This window comes from Salmo salar, chromosome 04 (genome assembly GCF_965601325.2).
Source record: "Salmo salar chromosome 04, fSalSal1, whole genome shotgun sequence".
Classification (NCBI taxonomy): domain Eukaryota; kingdom Metazoa; phylum Chordata; class Actinopteri; order Salmoniformes; family Salmonidae; genus Salmo; species Salmo salar.
The window spans coordinates 22,232,690-22,257,296 of NC_138294.1; the positions used below are offsets into that span (position 1 = coordinate 22,232,690).

General features: G+C 43.0%; 1 protein-coding gene across 2 annotated transcripts in view; it reads left to right on the forward strand.

Moving 5' to 3' along the window:
* The window catches only part of LOC106602390 (polypeptide N-acetylgalactosaminyltransferase like 6), a 247,826-nt gene that overhangs the window by 201,776 nt on the left and 21,443 nt on the right, over positions 1–24,607 (forward strand). For both annotated transcript variants that reach the window (XM_045716609.2, XM_045716610.2), the window contains exons 7-8: positions 1,176–1,359; positions 23,466–23,583. In XM_045716609.2, the coding sequence (XP_045572565.1) occupies positions 1,176–1,359; positions 23,466–23,583 (302 nt within the window). The remainder of the gene's footprint in view (positions 1–1,175; positions 1,360–23,465; positions 23,584–24,607) is intronic.

A 24,607-nucleotide genomic window follows, 5' to 3' on the forward strand; every position in this document is an offset into this window, starting at 1 on the left:
TGCTACATTTGAAATGCAATCCCTTCTCGTTTAATGAGCTCTTGAGAGTTCCCTTCCCATTTGCCTCTTGTTATTTGCCTATTTTGTTCATTTCTATTTCATTACAATTGGGAGCTCTCTCTCTCTCGTTCTCTCTTTCCTTTGTTTCAAATGTATCCTTGCAGGCCCAGTAAGATGGTGTCATGGGTATTCGGATTTAGACTACTTAGGCGCAGCGCTGGAATTGTGAGGGAATAAAACAAAGGATTGTGTCACAGTAAGCACACTAGATGAATATTACAGAGACCTACACATAAACACGAACTGATTCAAGTCAATAGTTTCTATGTTCATATTGGCAGGGCCAAAGGGGGGCTTATAGCTGGGTAGTTACTGCTTGTACAGCCTTCCATATACCAATTAAATTACATCTTAACCGTGTGAGAAACCCACCACCATTTCAAAGTGTGTTACTCTTTGCCATGCTGCATGACAATGATTTTATAGGAGTTGGCCATAAACAGATCTGGGACCAGGCTACCAGTACTGAGCCCCATGGCATGGCAACAGCCATAGGACCACAAACAGATCTGGGACCAGGCTACAGTATTGATAGTAAGGTGTGTCAATGTACAATACTGTACAGTCACTCCCCATTAGTCTCAGTGCTGTGGTGTTGGGCCTCTGCTCCCCTTCTCTCCATGGTCCAGCACACACGGCCCACAGAAGAGAGAGGAGGGTGGGGTGGGCGGGGTGTGACAGATCTGGGGCGGCTTATCATTGCTCGGCTCAGTCACACACACACGGCAGACAGACACGTTGAGGTTGGCTCTCAGGCCTCCACGGAGCCAACCTACTTTGAAACGCTGTAATTGTTTCTAATCGTCCAGTGACTCGCTGTAGGAGGAGCAGAGCTGCCCAGAGACCTCCACAAGGTCCAAGGGAAAAAAAGCAATTGCCCTGGTTCCACTCCCTATGTGTACGTCAGAGAAATGGAGAGAGAGAAAAACAAGAGATAGGAAAGAAAGAAAGAAAGAGAAAGAAAGAAAGAAAGAAAGAAAGAAAGAAAGAAAGAAAGAAAGAAAGAAAGAAAGAAAGAAAGAAAGAAAGAAAGAAAGAGAGAACTACAAACAGCAGGGTATGGTGGTTGATACATGCTCACACTCTTTCTCTCTGTTGTTCCGTCCCCCATAAAGACCAGATTGCCCAGAACCCCAAGACCATTGTGTGCCCTATGATTGACGTGATCGACCATAACCACTTTGGATATGAAGCCCAGGCTGGGGACGCCATGAGGGGAGCCTTCGACTGGGAGATGTACTACAAACGCATCCCCATCCCTCCAGAGCTCCAGGGCCCCGACACAAGTGATCCCTATGAGTGAGTACCCATATACGCATGTGCACGCAATCATACACACACAGACACACCTATCAACCACCTTATATGTGTCATAGACAGGCAGCCCAATTCTGATATTTGTTTAACCAATTGGTCTTTTGATCAATCAGATCAACTCTGAAAAAGATCTGATGTGAAAGATCTGATGTGATTGGTCAAAAGATCAGAAAATGGGCTGCCTGTGTAAACGCAGCCTAATTTATGACACGCGACACCAGCCTGCTACAAGCCGCACGGCTGAATCATTTCCCCCAGTCAGTTACTAGAACAGTGGCGCAGCCAGGCAGCAAGGAGGGGAGGTGAGAAAGCTAGAAAGCTAATTTCCTCCGCTAGCCCTCTTCATATATCCCTCTAAATTAATCCTGGGCTTAATGCCTTGGCTGCGTCGCCAGTTGGGGGTGAAATGTGTGAGAAGGTGATAGAGGATAGGGGATTGGGAGCGGCACAGCAGTCACTGGGCTGTAACATCCTCTACTCTTCACTGTGACTGCCTCCTCTGGCTCACTCTCTCGTTCCCCTGCTAGGGACTTTTTGCTTGCTGCTATTACTGTGTATGCAATGAATGCTTAAAGGAACCCGCTAACCTATCTTTAGACCCCCAGAAATGACTCACGATGTCTGGCAAGCTGTCCAGTTAGTCACTCTTTACACCCTAAAATATCTTTGTGATCTAGGTCTACACTGTGTGTCTAAGGCCATTTTATCCCTCGCGGAGATAAGAGTTCATCCTATCCTATCCTAGGTAAGCACTTGCTGTTAAAGATACACACCTGAACCAACTCCTTTTTTTGATCTCTTTAACGCGTCAGGCTCCGACTGGCGATAGCTCACAGATCTACAGAGGTACGTAGGTAGAGGGCCCCTAGAATAGATGAAAGCCCCACTGACGTAAAGGCAGAACAGGATGATCCAGTGGGTGTTACTTCTGGTCTGTGTCCCAAATGGCACCCTATTCCCCTAAGGGCCCTGGTCAAAAGTAGTGTACTGAATAGGGAATAGGGTGCCGTTTTGGATGCAGGCATAGCTTTACCCAGTCAGCAGATACTTTTATCCCAGGTGACAGGGAGCGGTTGGCATTTTACACGTCCTCCATTTACATAGAGATACAGTATGGTTTATTAATGAAGCAAATCATCACCTGTCCTCTTCAAGGGCAACGGCATCATCAGGGGTTAAACTGTGTAAATGCTGAGATGGTAAATATAGGGGTGGGGTGGTGGGGGTGTGTGTGCACGTGTGCTTATCCACCTACTCAGAAATCCAGCTGTCAGGGTGCTGTTTTCCCTTGACAAGTGGCTCCCTCCCTTCTCGTATCTAGACCTTTCCCAGGACAACCAAATATCCTCCCCCCACCTCCACAGCAACTTGCCCAAAACACTGACAGCTCAATGCCGTGCACCCCTGGATCTGAACCTTTACCTAATTTAAATTCTATAACACCAGCTCTCATTCCTGGTTCCCTTTATCCAAATCTCCCACCTCTCTGCCTATAGCCTGAGGCTAAGCTCTCCACACTCAATGGTCCTCTTCTTATCCTAAACCCAGACAGACAGAAAGACAGAACGACAGCCCTCCTACCTTCCAACGAACCCTCTCCCTGTTCCCAGACTATCCCCCCGGGCTGCTGCTGCCTCCTACTCCTCCAGACTCTAAGGACTTGGCCCAGGGCAGCTCACAGTAGGCTGCCCAGACTTGTATGCTCCCCTATAGGCCCTGAGGCCCAGCATGAACCCCCTACCAGGCATGAATCCATGGATCCTCTCTGGAGCCAGCCAGCACAACTCACACAGCCAGACTCCCAGCCAGGCCTCCCTGGCTCCATTTTGTTGCACTGATAAACCAGACCTTTAACCCTCCCACACTGCTTACTCATCTCAGCTCCATCATCCTAAACTTTCAATGTGTGTGTGTGTGTGTGTGTGTGTGTGTGTGTGTGTGTGTGTGTGTGTGTGTGTGTGTGTGTGTGTGTGTGTGTGTGTGTGTGTGTGAGTGTGTGTGTGTGTGTGTGTGTGTGTGTGTGTGTGTGTGTGTGTGTGTGTGTGTGTGTCCTATTACCACAGGTGTCCCAGTCAAAGCGGTGCTAAATTGGGATTCATTAAGGGAATGAATGCAGAAGGATGATGCTCATGAAATGTTACATTTTCCCAAACTGCCTCCATCTGTCATGTTTGGCTATGGGAGAGAGATTCTGTTCAACCAAGATAATACCCACAATGCTGTTTGGTAATGTGAACATGGGCCGGGTACACTGAAATGATTACAGTTTAAATGAGATTACTACTGCACCAATATATTTAGACTCGAGTGGCTTATTTTAGAAAAATCACTGTGTGGGGTTGACTCATATGAAAAGTTCTGGTGGAATGACTTAATCGTAATCATAATCGCACTTTGAAAGTCGAGCACGTACTGTATTGAAGGCATGTTCATTTGTATCAGCAGACACAATACTACAACCATTCCAATTTTCACTTATTGCTTGGTCGAACAAAGCTGAACACATACTTTGAGTACATTACTTTTAGTGAGCCACGTATGTGTTCTGAAAGAAACTGGTCCATGTTCATGTTCCAAACAAAGATATCAAAGAGTGATTTTTATCTCACCTACGGTGTCATCATGTAGTGTGCAACGTTTGTGAAAGACTTGCTCCTTTTAAATCCCCTTGCTATTGAGACTATTTCTTTTTTTTTACCTGTGGGTGCCGTGTTTTTGTTTCGGTTTGAGAAAAGAGAAGTTAAAAAACACCAAGAGGAGACAAGGAAGAAAGTCAAATCAATATCGAGACCAGTATTTCTTCATGTGCGTTGTGATACCAAGCTGAATATCTGGACATATTCCTCATCACAACCTTGTCTCTCTGGGAGGTTAAGAAGAATATCCAACAGGGAGGAACAATGTAATATAAATAACTATCTTAGGCCAAGGTTTCCACTTATTTACAATGATTCTACAGAACACACATATCTTATTAGAATAACAGTTCCCTATGTACAGGAGAATGTTGAGGGCGAGAAGGCTCTATTCCTTTGTTATAACCAACGACATGCACTTTATTGTGAGGATGTTGTGGAGGAGGGAGAATGGGACACTCTCTGTAGCATCTGATCTGAGGTCAGGGTAAGAGGCATAAAGGAGGACCCTGATGCTGACAATGTAACAGGCAGTGGGGTCCATGTTAAACTTTGTCACGTGCCATGGCACTGATGGCAGACACCAAGGCTTCTGAAGATGTCCAAGACTTAATACATTAATCAGTCCATCTGTTTGTGAACAGCCTTTTCTCTGTGTGAAACTAGAAGGACCACCAACTTCCACGTCAAGTCAGGACATTTTGTGAATTTGTACTCGACTGTCAGAGGAGTGAAGGGAGGAAGAAAAAAAAGAAAACATTAAAAACTTGCTGATTTCCTACTTTACCTCTGTTTGAAAAAAAACTAAAGAGTGGGAGTTAGACAAAATGGGGCAGCTCTGATTTTTCAGAATCGCCTCTCCATTCCAGAAGAGAGAGAGAAAGAGAGAGAGGAAGAGACAAACATGTGATGGACTGGTAATGAGGCTCTACTGCTAGGTGCAGAGGAGATAAAGGATTCCACAGGCTTTCAATAAATCCCTCCTGCCTTTCTACTGGTGGCGCCACATACGGCTGCGGGCCTGCCTGCCCCCGTCTGCCTTCCTGCCTCCATCCCTGCCTGCCTGCCTGCCTTCCCTCCCTCCATCCATTTCTGTCTTCCTTCCTGCCTGCCTTCCCCCCTGCCTGCCTGCCAGCCTGCCTGGCACATTCAGCACCAACACATTGGCATGTGTGAAGTGTGCTCCTCTAAGATGCCTTAATATAGATCTTAGCGCCTGTTATCAGATGAAAGCAGTTCCTCTATCTGGAACAAAGCTCATTGTGAAATGACTGATCCATTGAGAAGGCACATTTTGCTTCTTTTTTTTCATGCTCTGTGTGTGTGTGTGTGTGTGTGTGTGTGTGTGTGTGTGTGTGTGTGTGTGTGTGTGTGTGTGTGTGTGTGTGTGTGTGTGTGTGTGTGTGTGTGTGTGTGTGTGTGTGTGTGTGTGTGTGTGTGTGTGTGTGTGTCCTAGCACATCAGAACTAAATTAAACCTGATAATTGAACTTTGTCACAACGCTGTTCGATGGGCATTAATCTTGCTATATGACACTACACCCCCCCCCCCCCCCCCCCCCCCCACACACACACACACACACACATACCCCGACACAAACATACACACTTCCCTTCTCCACATTCAGATCATGACATGACCTACACTCTGACCTATATCTGATGTCATATCGCCACCTACTGGCCTACCAGCAACAACACTATCATCATAATATCCTTTACATACATACTGTATCACCATAATCGACTCAATTTAACCTTTGCTAAGCCCCTCCCCAGAATTTTGGGCAACCAATCACAGTGCTCCAATGGATAGCAGTATGGTTGAGTATGATACACTTGGGCAAGCTCATGTTTGAAATGAATGAAAGCCAGTGGGCAGTGGGAAAACAAGAGTTGTATTCAAATATATATTTTAAATGGCTTAATAATTAAGCAGTGCATCAGGAGTACTTGTTACTGTGATTTTTGAAATGCAGAGCGTGTATTTTTTTCGAATCCGAAATTATACTTTTGTTACATTGTTTGATAGCTCAGGTGGTTAGCAGTCTCATTGACCACCAAACATTGCTAACGCTACCTAGCTAACCACTTAATATAACTTGTTTTCTCGAAATGTATGTTAGCTAGCTAAGTTAGCCATATTAACTCCCATCCGAGGTCGACTTCAGGATACGATTTCAGAGCACGAGTTTGCTCCAAATTGATTGTAGCTTTGACTACATGCTCACATTGAATTCAGAGCCAATCAGTGGCTAGCTACACTACAAACATAATATTACCAGGTTCACGAGAAGCAGTTGACAGTCCACCACATCATACCCTAGAGTTTCCTGATTACCAAAGGGTAGTCTGTGTTTAATTTCATTGTGTATTTAAGTTTGTTATCATTGTGGGGGGATTTTGCCAGTGGTTATTGGGGGAATTGGGTTTCCCAGGAAAATGTTGTCCAAGATTGCAACAGTAACCAAGGGGGGTGGACAGAGGGGAAAGTAATACGGTCCGGTACGGCATCCCGGCTAAATAATTAGTGGGTGTAAGCCATGCCGGTAAAACGTAAGCCTATAGACTATTACACCATTTTTTAACATTACTGCATGTCAGCTGCATGATAAATTAGCGAATTGACTGGAAACCAGGTGTTATGCAATCTAAATTGCGTTGTGGTTTGAGGAGAACACTTACATTTTGTCAAGGCGGGGATGGGTGGCCAAGACGCTCGCAGCCAAGACGGAGATGAGTGGCGTGGACATGCATCAATTCAGGCTACAAGTGTGAGCCTAATGACAATTGCAGAATGTCATCACAATACACGTAGGTGTTTTGTAACAGATGCCTCTTTGCATTCATGAAATTGCGGGTGCACAGTGCACTGTTGGGCTTTGGATGCTGAAATGATTTTCTGAGTGGACGAATGTGCGTGGGTAGCCAACAGGAGCGCCTATGTTAAGTGATTGTTTGACAATCAGATGAAAACATCATGACTGGTTGTGTTTATGCCACATTAAAAAGCATAGGCGGCGTGTCCATAAGGCTAGGGGAAGCTTTCCATCAAGTAAATTGAATTAAATTGCCAAAATGATATAGTCTAATTAGCTAACTCCTGTCTATACTTAAATAAATAAAACCATTCAATATAGGCTACTAGAACAGAAAGCATGATTTGGCCACAGAGGATAATTAGCTTTAAAAAAAATAGCTGCTGATTGTTTTAAAGTGCATATCCTACAGTCGGAAGGGCTTGCAATTTGGGCAGTGCTCGCTGCAAATACGAAATAGATGATTGTAGAGTTGCGACTGTCAGTGAAAAGCAGAGACCAAGCCAAGCATATCGCAATACTTAAAAATACAATCGCGGAAAAACTGTTTGGAAAGTAAATGGCTATTGCTGTAAAGAGATGACAATGAAAGGATTCCAGTCTATCTTTTAGATATCAACATTCTTAACTTAATTAAGCGAACAGTCGCCTATCTTATTGGCACCAGCAGAGAACATCGACCGTATATATCCCCGTTGAGTCTGCATATTCACTGTCTGCCATTGGGTCAGTGCCACTTTCGTTTGTTTCCTCCAGGTTATATGGACATCATATTGTATTTGTGTCTCTTCTTTTCGTAGGCCTATTATATGGATCAGACAACATCGTTTTTATTGATCTGTTTGTCAGTGTCAGCAGAGTAGGCTACCCTGTAATTTTATAGCATAAAAAAAATGTGCGTGCATGTACAGGTAAGACATTAAATCTACTTTCACCCCTGGGGGTTGGGCTTAGCGAAGGGTCAATTAGTACAATACAGTAAACTCTCATTCATATATTACAGACCCTGCTGCCATCCCGACATTCTATTATATCATTATAGCTGACTCCATATACTGGGGTCCCATTGTTCTGTATAATATGCAGTCTGTGGAGGCGGAGGGCATTGAATAATGGATATGTACAGTACATCCATTTTAATCATAATATAATCACCATACAGAGACACAGTGACTGTGTGCCCTTGCCGTCTCCTACTACTGTGCCTTGAACACACACACACACACACACACACAGATACACACACATAGACACACGCACAATCTTCACATGGCGGCCTCAAAGCGAGGGGATTATATAAAGAGAAATAAATAAATGACGGGAGGGGGTACCTATGCAGAGAGAGCAGGGAGCTGTATCACTGGATAGCACACACACATTGGGCCTATATTCTCAGCTGACTCCCCTTTGCCCGCTGGCAGTCTCTGACCTTGGCTGCATGGACGTGCATTGCAAATGACTCCCCCCTACACACTCGCACACATGCGCACACACAACTCCCCCTCTATCCTCCCCCTTCCATTTCCATGATTTGAACTGCTTAAAGGGATGCACGAGGAGACATAAAAATATTCACAAGTTCATCTGACTGGGGAAGTATAGATAAAGGGCTTCATTGCCAAAATCCTGAAGTATCACTTTAATAAAGCCATCCATAATTGGCCATAAGAAGGTTGAGGCATCCATTATTCCATTTTCCCCAGTGGAGAGCTTGGACTGTGCTGGCCAGTGGAGAGCTTAGACTGTGCTGGCCAGTGGAGAGCTTGGACTGTGCTGGCCAGTGGAGAGCTTGGACTGTGCTGGCCAGTGGAGAGCTTGGACTGTGCTGGCCAGTGGGGAGCTTAAACTGTGCTGGCCAGTGGAGTTTAAACTGTGCTGGCCAGTGGAGAGCTTGGACTGTGCTGGTGAGTGGAGAGCTTGGACTGTGCTGGCCAGTGGAGAGCGTGGACTGTGCTGGTGAGTGGAGAGCGTGGACTGTGCTGGCCAGTGGAGCTTAAACTGTGCTGGCCAGTGGAGAGCTTGGACTGTGCTGGCCAGTGGAGCTTAAACTGTGCTGGCCAGTGGAGCTTAAACTGTGCTGGCCAGTGGAGAGCTTGGACTGTGCTGGCCAGTGGAGCTTAAACTGTGCTGGCCAGTGGAGCTTAAACTGTGCTGGCCAGTGGAGAGCTTGGACTGTGCTGGCCAGTGGAGCTTAAACTGTGCTGGCCAGTGGAGAGCTTGGACTGTGCTGGCCAGTGGAGGGGCTTTTTTGTGCTGCAGATGGCACTCTGATGATGATATTTCTATTTTCTTCTAGGCTCTGAATAAATTGTGTGATTTTTATTGATGGAAATGATATGGGAGGAAGAGTAATAACTGTGGTTTGGCTGAAGTTTCCCTAAACAGTGTGTGGGTGTGTGTGTGGGTGTGTTTTGCATGCGTTTGTTCGTGTGTGTGTGTGTGTGTGTGTGTGTGTGTGTGTGTGTGTGTGTGTGTGTGTGTGTGTGTGTGTGTGTGTGTGTGTGTGTGTGTGTGTGTGTGTGTGTGTGTGTTTATAAGCAATGTTCCCTCTAATATTTTTCGTCAATGAGCAAATTTCAGGTCTGCTGAGCGCAAACTTGAATGTTGTGAAAATTCTGTGCAACTTCCAGCGCACGTTTACTGTGAACACGGAGGCTGTACCCGCTTTAAGTTACAGTTTTAACAGTGGCCAAGTAGGCTACTGTGGTTATTTGATCATAGTTTGTTTTGTTTCAGTATGTTGCATTGAAATTGGATAATATTGCATTGTAAAGGAAAACGTTGATATTGTTAACAGGGAAAACTCTAGAACAGTGGTCACCATCCTTTTCTGAGTCAAGATCACTTTCTGAGTCAAAATGCAAGCCGAGATCTACCACTCAGATTTTTTTTTACAAACCGTAAGCATATGCAACATTAACCAATTAGAAACAGTACTGTAGCAATGAGGAATTGTGCAGTAAACTATATGCCCAATACATTACCACTGCATATTGGCTTTGCTTGAATTTCCCTACCAATGCATTGTTGTTCAGGCCATTTTTCACACTGGTAATAGATCCATTGTTGTATTACTTGTGAGGCACAGCTGAGTGAGCATACATTTAAATAATTTGCTCTTTATTTTTATTTCACTGGGCTGATGGTGTCTGTATCTAATGGTCCGCCTATCTGAGGGTCTGCCTCTCAACATCCCTCGGCTCTCCCTTTCCTCCACTGACACTGACCAAAAAGGGACACCGTCTTCCAGCTGATGGGGAAGCTCGAGTCGCGACACATTATTTCTGCCTCATGCACAAATCCATGTTGTTACTCTTATGAACAGAGAAAGTGAAATATTTTTCTATTGAAAATGACCCAAGCCACTAATAATAACAACAACACAAGACTATAGCTACACTTTCCTACTCATTCATTACTGCTGCACTGCTTGTTGTAGCACTGAATGGAAATAGGAAGAACGCGCATTTTATGGTTTATAAAAGTGTTGAATACAAAGTCTTGACAGTGCTGAGTAAGAACTTAAACATGAACTCACTCATAAAAACAGAAGCTCTTTGTTGTATTCGTTGACAGTCTCTCCCTAGTCATGGTTTTAAAGGTTTTGAAATCTAACAGTATCAACTTTACTGTATCTTTCTTTTATGCCTGCTACGTTACTGCAGACACGGTAATCTGAGTCATCCGATTGGCCAGCGGTAGGCTAATAGTGCACTTGAGGTACTAGTATGGAAGCAAATGTAAGTAATTATAACGTCAAAACAAGTCAATGAAGAAAATGTACTGTTGAGAAGAGTATGTTAGTTACTGTAGAGACAAACGATTATGCATTTTTTTTGTCAAAGTTAATTTAATAAAATTGCTATTTAGCAAGCTAGCTGACTAGCTAACATTAGCCAGCTAGCTAGCTAGCTAGCTTTATGGGTGTTGTGATGTGAGTATGAAATTGTAATTGTGTTGTTTAATGTTTTAGGGACTCCTGAGAAGACCAGCAAACCAGGTTGTCGTCTTGTGAAACAGTTAATGTAAATAACCTAGCTAGCTAAAGCATTTACTGCAAATTGAATGTACAATTTTGTAAGCTTGCCTTGCTGATATTTCCCATGCAATGCAGCTGAAGTAACCTAGCTAGCTAATTATTTTATTGCTTATTGTGTAGTGGAGGATAAAAATACCAGTATGCCTATGGATGTGTAGCTAGCTATGTAGCCGATCTGTGTATGGACCCTAAAACGTTTGGTATAAATATTAGTTCAGAACCTATTTATGAACCTCAGCCATCATAGCCTGTTGTATTCACTAATCATGCACTCTACATTGGCAAATAAAGGTGCAGTTCAGGTATGAATGTCTGTGAGACTGTCACGACCATCGTAGTGAGTAGACCAAAATGCAGCGGGTACGTGAATGCTCATATTTACTTTATTTAGAACACTACACAAAAGCAAGAAAACGAAAAAACGAACGACAGCTAAACAGTTTTGCAGGCTATACACAGCAGTGCAAAAACAATTTCCCACAAAAGGCAGGTGAAAAAAGGGCTACCTAAGTATGACTCCCAATCAGCAACAACGATGTACAGCTGTTCCTGATTGAGAGCCATACCAAGCCAACACAAAGAAATACACAACATAGAAAAAAACATAGAAATACAAAACATAGAACAATACCCCAAAACCCTGACAACACAAAACAAACACACCCCTGCCACGCCCTGACCAAACTACAATAACAAATAACCCCTTATACTGGTCAGGACGTGACAGAGTCATTCTTTTTAAGTCATATCCAATACCAGGATTATCAAACTCCATTATTTGAATGATGTTGTGTCTGCATGTATGTATTACAATTATACACTTCAACAGTGTTTACCAATCCTGGTCCTGGGACATCAATGTTTGAAAAAAAGAAATTACTTCATCTTTATTTAACCAGGTAGGCCAGTTGAGAACAAGTTCTCATTTACAACTGTGACCTGGTTACACATTGTAACTATGCAATAGACTAGAAACATGATTTAAGTTATTAAAGGCTGATTTGTAATACATATATACAGAAACAGAATTTAAAACCCAGTACACTATACTTCCTATGCATCATGTAAATACTCTAAAACCGGTTCATCTCAATATCTAATTTCCTTCATCTGCATTGATCTGAGGACACAGGATAGGTGTAGTATTTCATCAAATGACAGACTTCATTTCAACCAGTAGAGAACGCTTTATTGAAAGAACTTCATTATCCAAGTGTTATAAATACATAATACATGCATTATAAATATTATAATTGTAATATGATATTATAAATACAAAGTTCAATTTGTACTTCAATGCACATCTGGTGTGCATTATAAAAACAGAGGAAGAAATACGAGGTAGGTAGAGAGGTGTGAGAGAGTGTAAAAGACAGAAAGGGAAAGAGGTATGAACAGAGGAGCAGGGAAGACAGCATATGATTAATGAATCACAGTGCTACCCTAATATTCTCTCAGTTCATCACAATTACATAATAGTGTCTCTAGCGGTGTCTCCTAACAGCCTCGGAACCCCAGTTGGCCCGAAGGTTATCTTAGTAGCGAGTGAGATGGCGATGACGGGACTGGGGGTTGGCATCCTCTCTCACATCAAAACATACCTGCAGTCGAGAGACAGATGGAGAGAAAGATTAAGCCTGGTTTTCTTTTTATTCTAACATTGTCAGTCATCATAATCATCAGTACGTGAAATACAAAACTGACCATGGATCATTAACTCTGGGACAACTACATCTCTAACCTGTATTTCAATTAATAATAAATCACTTTAATAATACTTCCTGTTGACCCGACCAAGTCGGTCATGCCCTCTATGTGTCAGCCAATTCAGATGCAGGGGGGGGTTCACCGACATAGCTGAAATATATAGTTTTTCCGAGCCACGGCCTGTTCACCACGCTATCATCCAGAAGATGAGATCAGTGCAGGTGCATCAAAGCTGGGACCGAGATACTGAAAAACAGCTTCTATCTCAATGCCATCAGACTGTTAAAGAGCCATCACTAGCCGGCTAGCACCCAGTTTCTCAACCCTGCACCTTAGAGCCTGCAGCCCTATATACATAGACATGGAATCACTGGCCACTTTAATAATGGAACACTAGTCACTTTAATAATGTTTACATACTGCTTCACTCATCTGCTCATCCTAGATTTGTGTGTATTGTTGTGAATTATTAGATACTACTGCACTGTTGGAGCTAGGAACACAATAATTTTGCTACACCCACAAAAACATCTTCTAAAACAGTGCATGTGACCAATAACATTTGATTTGATTTGATAACCTAGAGGATTTAGGGAGAAGGGAGGAGAGAAAATAAGGTAGTTATTGAGGAAATAATGTAGTTAAAGATAGTGTTCAACAGGAATCTGTGCGTGTGGTCTCACCTGGTGTCCACACTAAGTGGCTGCAGAGTACTTTATCAGGGATGCAAACTAGTCACTTTTCGGCGAAAATCGCCATTTTGAATCCAAAATAGGTAACCTACGTGATTCGTGTAGATCCGATGAGAAAAATGTGGGAGGAGGGGGGGTGATGCACGTTTGGCGCAATACTGGCTGTATCCAAAGCTCAGCCAATCGTTCACATAACAACAGAATGCAGCACACGACTAAAGAGAAGAGACAACCAACTTGCTAGTTACAGCATCAGCGCCCGCACTAGAATGCTACAGCAGCGCGTCCACTGAACGATAACGACGTGGTAGGTGAGAAGCCCGACTACGGTGGTGAGAAGGTGATGAAGCGTACTTCATCAGCTGTAACCGAAAAACAACTGGCATTTGGAAAGTTTGAGGTGAGGGAGCAAGCGTGGTGGAACAAGAATTGTTAGCATTGTTAAGTATCTCTTGCTAGCTGGATCAAATTATCTGTTAGCTAGCGAACTAACTAACATTACTATCTATGAACTAATGTTTTCCCTATACATTAACGTTATGTGGTTCATTTTCAGAATGAGAGAATTAGGTGAAAAGGAGATGTTGCTTGTTAAACAAGTGGATTCAGGGATGAATTGGAGCTGGGCCTTGCTTAAACTGGATGCCACTATAGGTGTGAAAGGAACACCACACACTTTTCTCACTTTTTCAATATGGCAGATAAAAAGGGGTATGCCAGGTGTACTCCCTGCCTGAAAGAGATCAATTATGCCAACAAAGGGTTTCATGCTCTGCTGCTGGCACATTGTAGAACAGATGTCCACAGGCAGAAAGTGTAAAATGAAATAACGTGCAGTGTAGCTCAAAGCTATTGCTTTTGTTGTGTTGAACTTGATATAAAGTTGTGTGTGAGTGAGGGGGGATTCTTTTAGTTTTTACTCAGTCAACGTTATTTTTGCACACATAGTCTTGTGCGCTTGATCGATGTCTACTACAGTGGCCAATATAACAGAGCAAAAATAGAATGCCTGTTTGTTTCATTCTATTTCTACTTTAAGATCTTTTTTTCCCCAAGTGCAATATTTAAATGTGTGTGGTCACAAGCGTTCTATTATAAAGGCTGTCATGGCTAACTGCAATATTAGTGTATTGTTTTTTTTCTCTGGACTTGAGTGTCATTTGCAGTAAAGTCTAGGCAACAAATAACATTGGATTTCTTTCCTAATATTTTTTAGCTGTGAGTTCAGTGGCGATTTTAGCATGTAAATCTTGGTGGGGCAAACAAAAAAAAGTGTGATGCATGCCAACAAAGCCACTACAAAACACAACACTAAACAATACAGGAATTGCACTATAACGGTGACAAACGGTGCCCACAAACTGTTAGGGCCTACATAAATCTGTCCCAACAGTAGAGTCCCAACAGCAGTCCCAACACCTTACCACTGCTACACCTGTCTATCAGCAGAGCCTTGTCTGGCAGTGAAACAGTTCATTCAGCCTCATTTACTGCCTTTTTAAAAAACTTAGCTGATATGGCTGACTTGCTTAAACAAATGTGGGTTCTACTGACAATTGAGATGTACACACTATGGCATAAGGGGACGACAAGCGGATAAAAGGCTATCCGTAATTTCGATTAAGCCGTTAATGAGCGAGCAACACCGGACGTAGTCAATAACTATTTGTTCAGCACTTTTGAAATGTACAGCGACATAATTCAGAACATGGGCTGTTCTTACATTGTACTCCCTGTACACCAAGTCAGAACCGTAGGATAAATAATGGAGACATATAAGCAGACAATGAAAGCTCTTACAGTATTTGATGATTCCATTTATCTAAAACAGCTTATAGGCTACATGTGAATAACCAAGTTAGAACAGTAGGCAAAATTAAGAGGTGAAAATAGGCCAAATTGTTAGGGTGAGGCACATTGAATGCCGTTTCGGTCTTTGTGTGATAAAAAAGATACGTCAAATAACACTATCTCATTAAATAAGCTTTTAATTTGACACGTCAAATAACACAATTCTGTTATAGAATGTTGTATGTGCTGAATGTGCACATGTAAGCCAATCACCACCACTACTATAAGTAACACTGTCAAAACTGTACAAACAAAAAGTCTGCTAATAATCACAGACCGGCCACAAGAGATGTGTTTACAATACCGCATTGGTGAAAATAGACCAAATTATTTGTTTAGAGGCACATTTGGCTACTAACAGCTTGCTATACAACATACACTTAGTATTACTTTCTTAGCTACAGTATACATATCTCCCTGGCATATTACATCATTTATGCAGCAGCATACAAGACATTTTTGGACTCACCTTGCTCACAGGAAGGTGGCGTAGTGGTCCTTTTTGGGCAAATTTTGTCATTAAAGTCTGGCATTCTCTGGATTTATGGTGGGAACTCTGGGGGAAAAAAAAACACAGCCACTCCACTGAATAGCAGGCTAGTGATTGCTTTGCGATGCTTGCAGTTAGCCAATGATTCCTTCCAAACCACTCATTGTTGAATTTGCAATATCCAACTTGTTGTGGAATGGGTATGGCCGATGACCACCGATAAGTTTTATCTATAATTTCACTTAATTATTTATCTTCATATGACAAGTATTGAAAAGGATTTGCCATTACATTGTCGAATTGATTCATAATGATGACAGCTAGTGTAACAGTGTAGGTTCCGTCCCTCTCTTCGCCCCAACCCGGGCTCGAACCAGGGACCCTTGCACACATCAACAACTGACACCCCACGAAGCATCGTTACCCATCGCGCCACAAAAGCCGCGGCCCTTGCAACGCAAGGGGAAACCCTACTTCAAGTCTCAGAGCGAGTGACGTCACTGATTGAAATGCTATTAGCGCGCACCACCGCTAACTAACTAGCCATTTCACATCGGTTACACTAGCTAAGATTTTGAAAGTAAGATGTTGACATGATCAGTCCAATCAAAGCTACTGTACATATAATGTGATTTGATGTAATTTTATCTGTGCCCAATGACCTTGAGCCTTCTTGGAAGGGTAGTTATAATGTAAGTCTATGGCAGGGCTGAAATGTTTGATGTCTACCCTTACTAAGGACTTAGACTTGGCCTGTGACGTAGTGTCCCCATGAGTGACTGAACACTGAGCCAATCAGGCGCAATGCTCCTATTTTCTGCTGGCTTTCCCCACCACCACAGAAAGCACTGAACTAGGCTGAAACACCTGCATTTTGGAGCTGCCTTACTCAATAAAGCAAAAAAGAGACCATGTTTGTATGCTGCTTTATTAACTCAATTATATATATTTTTTTTTTTACAGTTTGCAAACTGATATGTGACACGTATTAATGCCAAAATAACATGCAAAACAGCCAAGGCCAATTTTTAAAAATATACATATCTTTTTAAGGCTTTTTATTTTTTATTTTCCCTGAATGATGGGTCGGCACTGTGAGTTAGGTTCACATTAACCACTTTTTATTTTACACACAGACTGATCATGTAGATCATATTCTTTGTTGTTTAGTTAGTTAAAACCTGCATTTCAAGAAGGGATCCAGCCTAAGTCACTAGAAATTAGCATTTTAAAGCTCACCAGTTTGCATCCCTGACTTTATACTGAAAAACATGCACAGACACACGAGTAGGAGGTGAAGATCTCCCGCACACAGATTGCCTCCCGTGCTGCGTTGTTGGACCCCATCCTTGAAACATCCTGCAGAGCAGCAGACTTCTCCTCTGGCGCACGAGGGCGAGCTGCAGATCCCCTACTGGTCCTTGTGTCCATCATCATGAAGTTATGCAGGACACAGGTAGCCTTCACTCACATGAAATCTCCCAGGAGGTAGTCCCAGATGGCCCTGGTCATCCAACCTTGCAGTGCCCTACACGGTAACTGTAGGCAATCATTTTCAAGGTATCTGTAGGAATATGGAAGATAATTTCATTATTAGACTTTTACATCACCAGGTCATTGTGGATTACTAAAGTATAATATCCCTTATAACAAACCATAATAACATCGGATAGATAGATACACATGTGCATGTGTAGCACGTGACAAGCAGGATCATATCCAGGATAGCATCACAAATTAACACATAAATACCACTTGAAGCTTGATGATGAGTAGACCATTTGAATCAGCTGTGTAGTACTAAGGCAAAAACAAAAAGGTGCACCCCTTTGATTCCCCAGGACCAGGACTGAGAACCACTGCTCTTCATTGGGACCTCTTCATTTGCAGACAGGCTTTCATCGCTCCCTGTAACTGAGGACAGAAAACCTCACAAGAAACAGACTTCATTATTCTCAAATTAGACCGCACTGAATATTATCTCCGTTCTCACTTCTAGGGACTGGAACTACACAAAAGTACCTGCCCTATCCAGAATAGCCTAATCTCTCACTTATCTATTTTACCGTCCTCTGTGACTGTTAGCTAGCTACCTACAAATGCATTTGGAGTTGTTTTTTTACAGTGATAAATACATCAAGGTAGCTAGCTAATATGAAGTTAGGTAGCTGGTGATATTTAATTAACTTAGCTAGCTATCAATACAGTATGTAAAGTTGGCTAGATAGCTAGCTATGTTAGCAGCTCATTTAAGTTAGCCTTTACTGTAGCTAGTTAGCTAATAAGACATCGTTTTTTTTTTACATTTTCGAAATGTATTTACTTACTTGAATAGGTCCTCCCAACCATGTGGACGATTGGAAACATGGCAGCAAAGTTTGTTTGTCACCGGAGCGTTTTACAGCATATTACTATTTACCTGTGAATAAATTCATGAAATGGAGAAAACTATTTACCCATTTCATTTATTATTTAACCAGGCAAGTTAGTTTAAGAACAAATTCTTATTTACATTGACGGCAAATTGTGTGCCACCCTATGGGACACCCAACCACAGCCAGTTATGACAGCCTGGATTCGAACCAGGGTTTCTGTAGTGACGCCTCTAGCACTGAGATGCAGTGCCTTAGACCGCTGCGCCATTCGGGAGCCCCCAAAATAATTTTGTCCCTGGGTGGGCCAGACCTTCATACAAACTAACGTGCAGTATATTCCTACCGCTGGCCAATAGGATGGCTCAGATGACCGTGTCTGCAGTAATGTAGCAGGCATAAAAGAAAGATACAGTAAAGTGAGATGTCAAAATGCTTTAAAACATGACTAGAGAGAGACTGTCAACTAATACAGCAAAGAGCTGCTGTTTATGAATGAGTTCATGTTTAAGTTCTTACTCAGCACTGTCAACACTTTGTATTCAACACTTTTATAAACCATATGCTGCCAGCACACCTACAAGCAAACCACTCTGGGCGGACTAAGCGGCACGCTGCAATTTACCGCGTGCTAGTGTACACGAGCCGTACGGCTTTATCGTTGGGTTTTTTACAGAAATGTTTGTCGATTGACTAGAAATGCCTTGGAGATGGACCAGTGGAATGCGATCGACCGGTTGGTGACCACTGCTGTAGAAAGTGGAGTGAAGTTCTACCTCGTGCTTTTCTCTGTGGGGTGATATTTCTGCATGGCAGCTGTGCGGCAGTCTCAGGGCCACAGCGCACACACACGCAGTTTAGAGGGAACATTATTTATAAGCTGCATGAATGTGGTATTTGTGTGGAGGTCCTTCCTTAATTGGATCTGAGAGCTCATCTCTTGAATGTAAAGGATGATTGGCATCTCCAGGCAGGCAGGTAGGTGGCAGTAATTGGGGAGCGTGGCTCAGAAACAGATAGGTGTCAACATATTAAGGTGTTGCGAAGTGTTTGTCGACAGACAGACCCTCCGAATCGATGCCTGGGTTTTTAAAAGCTAAGCCACTGGAAGCTACAGTATGTCTGTCTGCACTACAGAAGAGAAGGGGAATGATTAATTGTATTTGGACAAGCCTAAGTAAAGAGAGGTTGGAGCTGAGCTCCCCTATCGTTTGGACTGATGGAGACTGGGAGCCCTTCCAAACTGTCTCCTCACACACACACACAGACACACACAATCCTCTGTTGGTTTACTGTGCTGTTAAGGGATGACAAACATACATGAGAGGTGTCAAAGTCTTGCTAACTATTTGTCTGTGTACAGTGTGTGTGTGTACAGTGTGTGTCTCTCTGTGTGTGTGTGTGTGTGTGTGTGTGTGTGTGTGTGTGTGTGTGTGTGTGTGTGTGTGTGTGTGTATTTATTCTTCTACATCTGTCTGTTTGATTCACTCAATCATAAACAACCTATTCTCCCTGGACAAGAGTGTTCACACATTACACCGCTTAACCCAGGACAGAAACGATGTTATATTTGAAGAAGAAAAATCTCCAACTCATTTCCCGAGAGAGAGAGGGAGGCCAAAGGCTTCAACAACATGGCTTTATTAGCATGTTGCACTAATTCCAACAGCATTTAACTAATCACATCAGATAATTCGTATTTTGAGTGGAATTACTTAATTTGCGTATAATCAGTCAGTCAGTCAGTCAGTGTTCAAGACTAGTAAACTGCCTGATCATGTTAGCTTACATGCAAGATGGCTACACAGATATCAGCGGTAATCAGTCTGATAATTATGAGGCTATGTTCAGACTGTCTGTCAGGGTTGAGCTCTAGTCTAATTCCACAAGGAATTGGCCAGACATAGGAAACCACACACACACACATCCACACGAGAGAGACACACACACAGGGTCTTCAATTCAATGGCATTCATGGCTCTATTTCGTTTGCCTAACGTGTTACATATACGGATGAATAGAGCAGCTAAGGCCTTGTTTGTAAGCTATTCCCCAAAGGTCTATAATGTACACATCAATGTACAACACCAGTGATCTGCTGTGTAGAGTGCAGTACAGACTCAACTGGCTGGAGGGTAGAGTGGTGTTGTGTCAGAGTGCCGTAATTTATGCATGTTCAGTATGATAACACTAGGAACAGTATGTATGAAGGTTAATGAGCTGTGTGAGTCGAGGCTTGTACAGTGTGTGTGTTTGTACAGTATGTGTACATAGGCCAATGCGTGCTTGTGTGTGTCCTGCTGTTTGATTACAGTGATTAGGTTCCTACTGTGGGTAGCAGGTCATTTACAGGGCTGGGCCTCCCAGTCTCTTATGGGCTTCACAGGCCAGAGAGGCTCAGTCAGCCTCAGTAAGTAGCTTGACCCGGTTACACACGCCCCACTGTCTCAGAACCACAACCTGCAGCGGTGTGACCTCTGCTTTACTCACCTGGCTGGCCAACCACACACACACACACACACACACACACACACATACAGCCTCTTCCGTCTCAGCTCAGCCTTATTGATCTACACGTTCCCTCTGAGATCCCTGTCTAATTAAGGGATCGATAACAGCCACCACTCTGCAGTCTTACTATATCATATCCAGTTTGGCTGCTCCCTTCAACTCAGACACAATCCTTCCTGGAGGAACCCACACTGAAGTAATCACATCTCCTTAGTGTTAGCCCTCTGTCCCTGGCAGGTTTGATTGACTAATATCATTTTGACTGACTGGCCTTGTTTCTTGACTACATGTTCTGCATACCAAATGGCACCCTATTCCCTAAATAGGGCACTACTTTTGGCCACGGACTACCTTTTGATTGGGATTGTGTTGCGGCCGGGAGAGGGAACGTGCACGCTGCATATTCAGCTCAGCCCCCCTCAGTTTTATCTGTTTGTACACTGACTTTGCGTATAATTAATTAATCCTACAATATTGAATTTGGCTATCAGGGCACCCTTGAATAAATTGCATGACGTCTCTGAATGCAGGCTGGTTTCTTCCTCCTTGTTGGTTAAGCCTCCTGTAGGCTGAGATGAAGGATATTCATTCTCTCTCGCTCTCTCTCTGAGCCTATCAGCAGCAATCCAGCCTGATCAAACAGTGTAAAGCCTCCACTAACCACTGAGATATCCACAGCTAAAAAACAGCTCTCATTACCTTCTATATCACCACACAAACTATCCCACTCGATCTCTCCCGTGGTGTATTTCAATCGTAGTGAATCAAAAACGGACTTTCCAAACGATGAGGGTTATATATATTATCCTTTCATTTCAACCACCACAACCAGAAAGTGTAGTGTCCACGACAAATAAACGACTTTAACTTCCCAAATAAACTATGTTCTCTAGTGTTTTTCAGCTGTCGTTGGCAAGGCTGCTAAGAAGATAAAATATATAATGATTTCAGCTTGCTCCTCCGTTAGCTCCTTTAATTGAGTGGACTGGTATATTTCAGCGCTTTCTTAAATTGGAGGGAAGCAGGCCGGAGGGTATTACCGCAGAGTAAATAGATTTCTGCACTGAGCTCCCTCCGTCTGGCTCTGCCTTCACCACCACACACAAGCTCATTCCTCACTTGTTGTCTTGTCTTGTTTTTTGCACGGGCAGATCATGGTTGTCATAGATACATAGACACACAAAACAATTGTAACAAGGAACATTTGGTTCCTTTGACTCATCATTGGGTCAGACCAAACAGTTTTTCGGATTGGAAAGACTGTCAATCTGTAGAGGCCTAACCTTAAGCACCAAATCCAATCCCTCCCACAACTCCTTTGCTATTCTGGATTTTACTGCTTAAAACTTTCTTGGCTTTAAGCTCTTTTTTTGTTGACTAAGATGCCCAAATAATGCGACGCTTTCTCTGTGAATCAGGAGGTGTGAAGAGATTTAATGAGTCAAGCTTGCTGTTGTGTTGTGGCTTTGTGCCATGGTGCTGTTTATTCTGAGCATTTTGGTTACAAAACACCCTTAGTTCAACGGCTCCCCAGCTCAAACGCTAGACCTATCCTCCACACTGCCGTACCACATCCATCCAAGCCTCGCATCAAGACACCGCCGCTCTTTTCGCCCTCTCAGTAATTCAAAGTGCTGTGGTGTTTTCCTTTTTTGGCCTCCTCTACTTACATCACAGTATTTCATCCCCCCACGCTTTATTAGAAGATTGGCGCCTTGTCCTCGTCGCTACCGAGGAATGACTCAAACGCAGGAAAAGAGCTCTTCCCATTACCCGGAGGATTACTCTGATTCTCCACCGTGCGTCGAAGAAGAACTACAAGGAAAAACATTCAAACATGCCAAAGTCAGGGTCCAACAAAATCCACTCCCCGAGCTTAAGCCCTGCTGAAAGGGAGTGTGAATAACAATGAGTACAGGTTTGGGGCAGTACAATGAGCAAGGAGGGAGAATAGGAATAGACAGGGAGAAAGGATTAGAATACTATTAGTAGAAGCAGTTTGTTGTTGATAGGAAGGAAGTTGCTTCTCCTTGGAGTAGATGCTGCTTACTGTGCACCAATCCCTCATCTGCTTTGATTTTTCTGTAGATTCTGCAGTGGGAAATGTGAAATGTCAGGTAAATAGCCATGTCAAGTGTCAATCATGGGGATTTTTGACTGCTTGAGCTCTTTGTGAAGTTTATCGATTGCGCGAGGGTCGGTGTCAGCATACCGTGAGAGACTGGTATTTCTTTGCCGTGATTGGATGAAAGCTTTGACTGAGATAAGCCTGAACGGAACATCCTTTATTATTGCAAGCCAGGGGATTTATGGGTAAAGACTCAATATGTCTTTGAGACTGCCTGCGTGTCTGAGTGCATGTTTTTACTACATGTATGATGGTGTTTTAGAAGGTGTGTATTCACGTATCCAGGGGCAACAGAGAGATGCGGGTCATGTGAGGGCCCCATAATTTCTCTCTGTATGCTTCCACTAAGACTGCAATATGATTGTCTCTGGATTATGATGCTCAAATGCCACCTTTCAATATATGTACTTTACATAGGTCATATTGTTCTCAGCTCAAGGGATTAGGTATGTTACTTTATAATTTTGTTAAAGAATTACTCACGCCCGTTATCTGTCTGATACCACAAAGACTGCAAGTGTAGATTACTTTCTCTGTATTTAGGATGCTTGGAATTACACCAAATGTCACCTTTCAATATATGGATGTTATGCACTATTTTAACGTAATAAATCTGAACATGGTAGCTAACGCTTGTATTATTTCTTAGTCTCTCACTGTTTCTCTTGTACAGTTTCTCTATCTGTCTATCTCTCTTAAGAGCTCCAGCTGTAGCAGTAGATGCTCACATTATAACAAAAAAAGAAATGGACACCGCCACATTGTTTTGTGCTGATCAGAAGATTTAGAACATAACTTTACCGACAAGCTAAAGACATGGATTCTCTCCCTGTCTCTCCTACAGGTCTCCAGTGATGGCTGGAGGTCTCTTTGCCGTCAACCGTCAGTGGTTCTGGGAGCTGGGTGGCTACGACACTGGCTTGGAAATATGGGGCGGAGAGCAGTACGAGATATCGTTCAAGGTGAGCAAAAATGTATAGAAGATAGCGTTTCCCAATCATACATTTCTCTTACCAATGTTCTCAAGACTGGAACAAGTCTTATCATTTAAGCATCTCAATACAGCACTGTAGAAAAACTGGAATATGTTGTGAGACCAAGGTTGCTAGTCATACTCATGAGGTCTAAGTTCCTCTTTCAGTATACACCAGGGTTAGGCAACTAGATTCAGCCACAGGCCAATTTTTGTCGGAGCGGATGGTCGTGTGGCTTAATCAAATCAAACCAAGCTTTATTTATACAGCACATTTCAGACATGAAATGCAACACAATGTTCGTCACAGAAAAAAACCAGAATAAAAACAATTAAAATAACAGAAATATTTACTACACAAAAAACAGAAGAGGATAGGTGGGAAACGTTAGTGTGGAGTGCAATAGAGATTGCGTCATCTGCTGCCTGTAATCCATGGCCTCTGGTTGGGATACGTACGTATGGTCACTGTGGGGACGACGTCATCAATGCACTTATTGATGAAGCCAGTGACTGATGTGGTGTACTCCTCAATGCCATCGTAAGAATCCCATAACAAATTCCAGTCTGTTCTAGCAAAACAGTCCTGTAGCTTAGCATTTGCGTCATCTGACCACTTCCGTATTGAGCGAGTCACTGGTACTTCCTGCTTTAGTTTTTGCTTGTAAGCAGGACTCAGAAGGATAGAGTTATGGTCAGATTGCCAAATGGAGGCTGAGGGAGAGCTTTGTACGCATCTCTGTGTGTGGAGTATAGGTGGTCTAGAGTTTTATTTCATCTGGTAACATGCTGGTAGAAATGAGGTAAAATGGATTTAAGTTTCCCTGCAATAAAGTACCTGGCCACTAGGAGCACCGTCACCGGATGAGCATTTTCTTGTTTGCTTATGGCCGTATACAGCTCTTTGAGTGCGGTCTTAGTGCCAGCATCGGTTTGTCACGGTAAATAGACAGCTACGAAAAATATAGATAAACTCTCTCGGTAAATATTGTGGTCTACAGCGTATCATGAGA